Here is a 2,728-nt window from a genome sequence, read left to right as displayed (position 1 = left end):
AATGGGTGAAAGAACAGAAGGATCTGACCGTAGTTTCGAAGCCCATGTAGGGGACATTGCAACGAACACCTGCATCTTCAGTGTGCCGGCAGTCGTCCTGAGAGATATTCTTTGCTGCACAATCCCATATCGACTTCTCAAACCCAGTGCACTGAACCTCGTTCAGATAAATCGGCCCCATTCCTGCAAACCAACGGCAGTCAGTTAGACACGACTCACTAAAGTCCAGAGTGTGGGAAAAGGATAGTCCGCAGAGAAAAACACTAACTCAGCACCAGTGGGATATCATGGATGAACAAAAAAACAAACTTGAACGATCGAGGATGAGGGGAGAGACAAACATTAAGAGCAGTGACAGCAGAAAGGGGTAGGATTAGGAGACTACACAGAGTTCAAGTCAATAGAACAGTTAGGAATGCTGAAATTCAAGGGATCAAATAATAATCCGTTTCACAGACGCATCCATAAAAAAGGAATGCTCTGACAGGAGAACAACATTCATAAGGAATGAACAGGAATATAACAGTATAAGACCATAAGGTACAGGAGCAGAATTAGGCCAATTGGCCCATCAAGCCTGTTCCACCATTCAGTCGTAGCTTATGTTTCTCAACCCCGTTCTCCTGCCTTCTCCCTGTAACCCTTGATCCCTTTACTAATCTAACTCTGTCTTAAAGACACTCAATGACTTGGACCCCATATCCCTCTGCAGCAATAAGTTCCACAGATTCCCCACCCTCTGGCTGAAGAAATTCCTCCTCATCTCACTTCCAAAGGGTCATCCTTTCACTCTGAGGCTCTGCCCTCAGGCCCTAGTCTCTCCTACTAGTGGAAACACCTTCTCCGTGTCCACTCTATCCAGGCCTCTCAGTATTCTGTAAGTTTCAATTAGATCCCTCCTCCCCATCCTTCTAAACTCCATCGCATACAGACCTGGAGTTCTCAACCACTCCTCATATGACAAGGTCTTCATTCCCAGGATCATTTCTAATGAACCCCTTCTGGACTCCCTCCAATGCCAGCCCATCCTCCCTTAGATATAGAGCTCAAAACTACTCACAATATTCCAAATGTGACCTGACCAGAGCCCTACACAGCCTCAGCAACACATCTCTGCTCTTGTATTCTAGCCTTCTTGAAATGAGTGCAAACATTGCATTTACTTTCTTATGCTGTCCCTGACTTCCCTTGTCAGCCTCATCTCCCCCTGATTATGTTTCTTCTTCCTTGGGATGAATTTCTGCTGAGCCTCTCGAATTACCCCCAGAAACTCCTGGCATTGCTGCTCCACCATCTTGCCTGCTCCGGCTCCCCTTCCAATCAACTCCTACCAGCTCCTCCCCCATGTTACTGTAGCCGTCTTTATTCAACTGTAATACAGTTACATCTGATTCAATCTTCTCTCGAACTGCACAGTGAATTTGATCATATTATTGTAACTGCCCCCAGGGGTTCCTTCACCTGCAGCTCCCTAATGAACTCTTCCTCATTACACATCTCCAAATGCAGAATTGCCTGTTCCCTAGTGGGCTCTACCACAAGCTCTCCAAAAAAATACCATCTCGTAGACATTCCATGAATTCCTTTTCCTGTCATCTGCTTCCAACCTGATTTTCCCAGCTCACCTACATATTGAAGTCCCCTTTGATTCCTGATGAAGGGTCCCAACCCGAAACATCGACTCTCCTGCTCCTCTGATGTTACCTGGCCTGCTGTGTTCCTCCAGCTCCACACTGTGTTATCTCAGACTCCAGCATCTGCAGTTCTTACTATCTCCCCTTTGATTCTTTTCTGATTTATTTCCTGATTTATTTTCTGCCCCACATCCTGATTTTAGACTGGACATAACTCTTATCAGGGTCTTTTATCCTTTGTGATTTCTCAACTCTCCCCATACGGATTCTACACCTTCCAGCTCCATATCACTTCTTGCTATCCATTTAATTTCATTGCTTACGGACAAGGCAACCCCGTTCTCGCTATGATGTGTATCTTGGATATTTCGCTCCCAACACGGATCTCCCTGCGGCCATGTCTCCCCTGCGGCCATGTCTCTGTGATACCCACAACATCTTACCCACCAATTTCACACTGCACTACAAGCTCATTAACCTTTTTTCCGAGACCACATATACCAAACCCTTAGTCCTGTATCGAGAAGGGGACAGTCTGAGTTATCTCCCCTTATCTGCTGTGCCTAAAGTTTTGTTTCTGACCCTTTCCATGCTCCCTGACCTATTACTTGTTATGGAAACTTGACAAACCTCTGCTGAGCCCTTCCTCACCCCGTTTAACTTTTTCCATAATTCTCCATGCAGCAGAACCCACCCTTCACTATTTAGTTTAAAGCCCTATGCACAGCCCTAGTTATGTGATTCGGCAGGACTCTGGTCCAAGCAGAATTCAGGTGTAGCCTGTCCCATCGGAAAAGCTCCCTCCTTCTGGAGTGCCAATGACCCAGGAATTTCTCCCAACATCAATCTCTGAGCCACGCGTTTACCTCTTTAATCCTGTTAACAGTGTGCCAGTTAGCTCGTGTCACTCCCTTATATACCCTGCATCCCTCACTGTGACACACCCTCATATACCCCACACCCCTCACTGTGACACACCCTCATATACCCCACCCCCCTCACTGTGACACTCCCTGATATACCCCACACCCCTCACTGTGACACACCCTCATATACCCCACACCCCTCACTGTGACACTCCCTGATATACCCCA

At 46.7% G+C, this 2,728-nt stretch overlaps 1 protein-coding gene across 1 annotated transcript in view; it reads right to left on the bottom strand.

Moving 5' to 3' along the window:
• The window catches only part of loxl3b (lysyl oxidase-like 3b), an 18,036-nt gene that overhangs the window by 13,159 nt on the left and 2,149 nt on the right, over window positions 1–2,728 (bottom strand). Inside the window, exon 2 of the mRNA XM_048592443.1 lies at window positions 29–183. Coding sequence (XP_048448400.1) covers window positions 29–183 — 155 coding nt within the window. The remainder of the gene's footprint in view (window positions 1–28; window positions 184–2,728) is intronic.

Source organism: Rhincodon typus, unplaced genomic scaffold (genome assembly GCF_021869965.1).
Source record: "Rhincodon typus isolate 14 unplaced genomic scaffold, sRhiTyp1.1 hic_rhity00001231, whole genome shotgun sequence".
NCBI lineage: Eukaryota > Metazoa > Chordata > Chondrichthyes > Orectolobiformes > Rhincodontidae > Rhincodon > Rhincodon typus.
The sequence above is the reverse complement of the archived record's forward strand: the minus strand, read 5'-3'. Positions and strand labels throughout refer to the sequence as shown.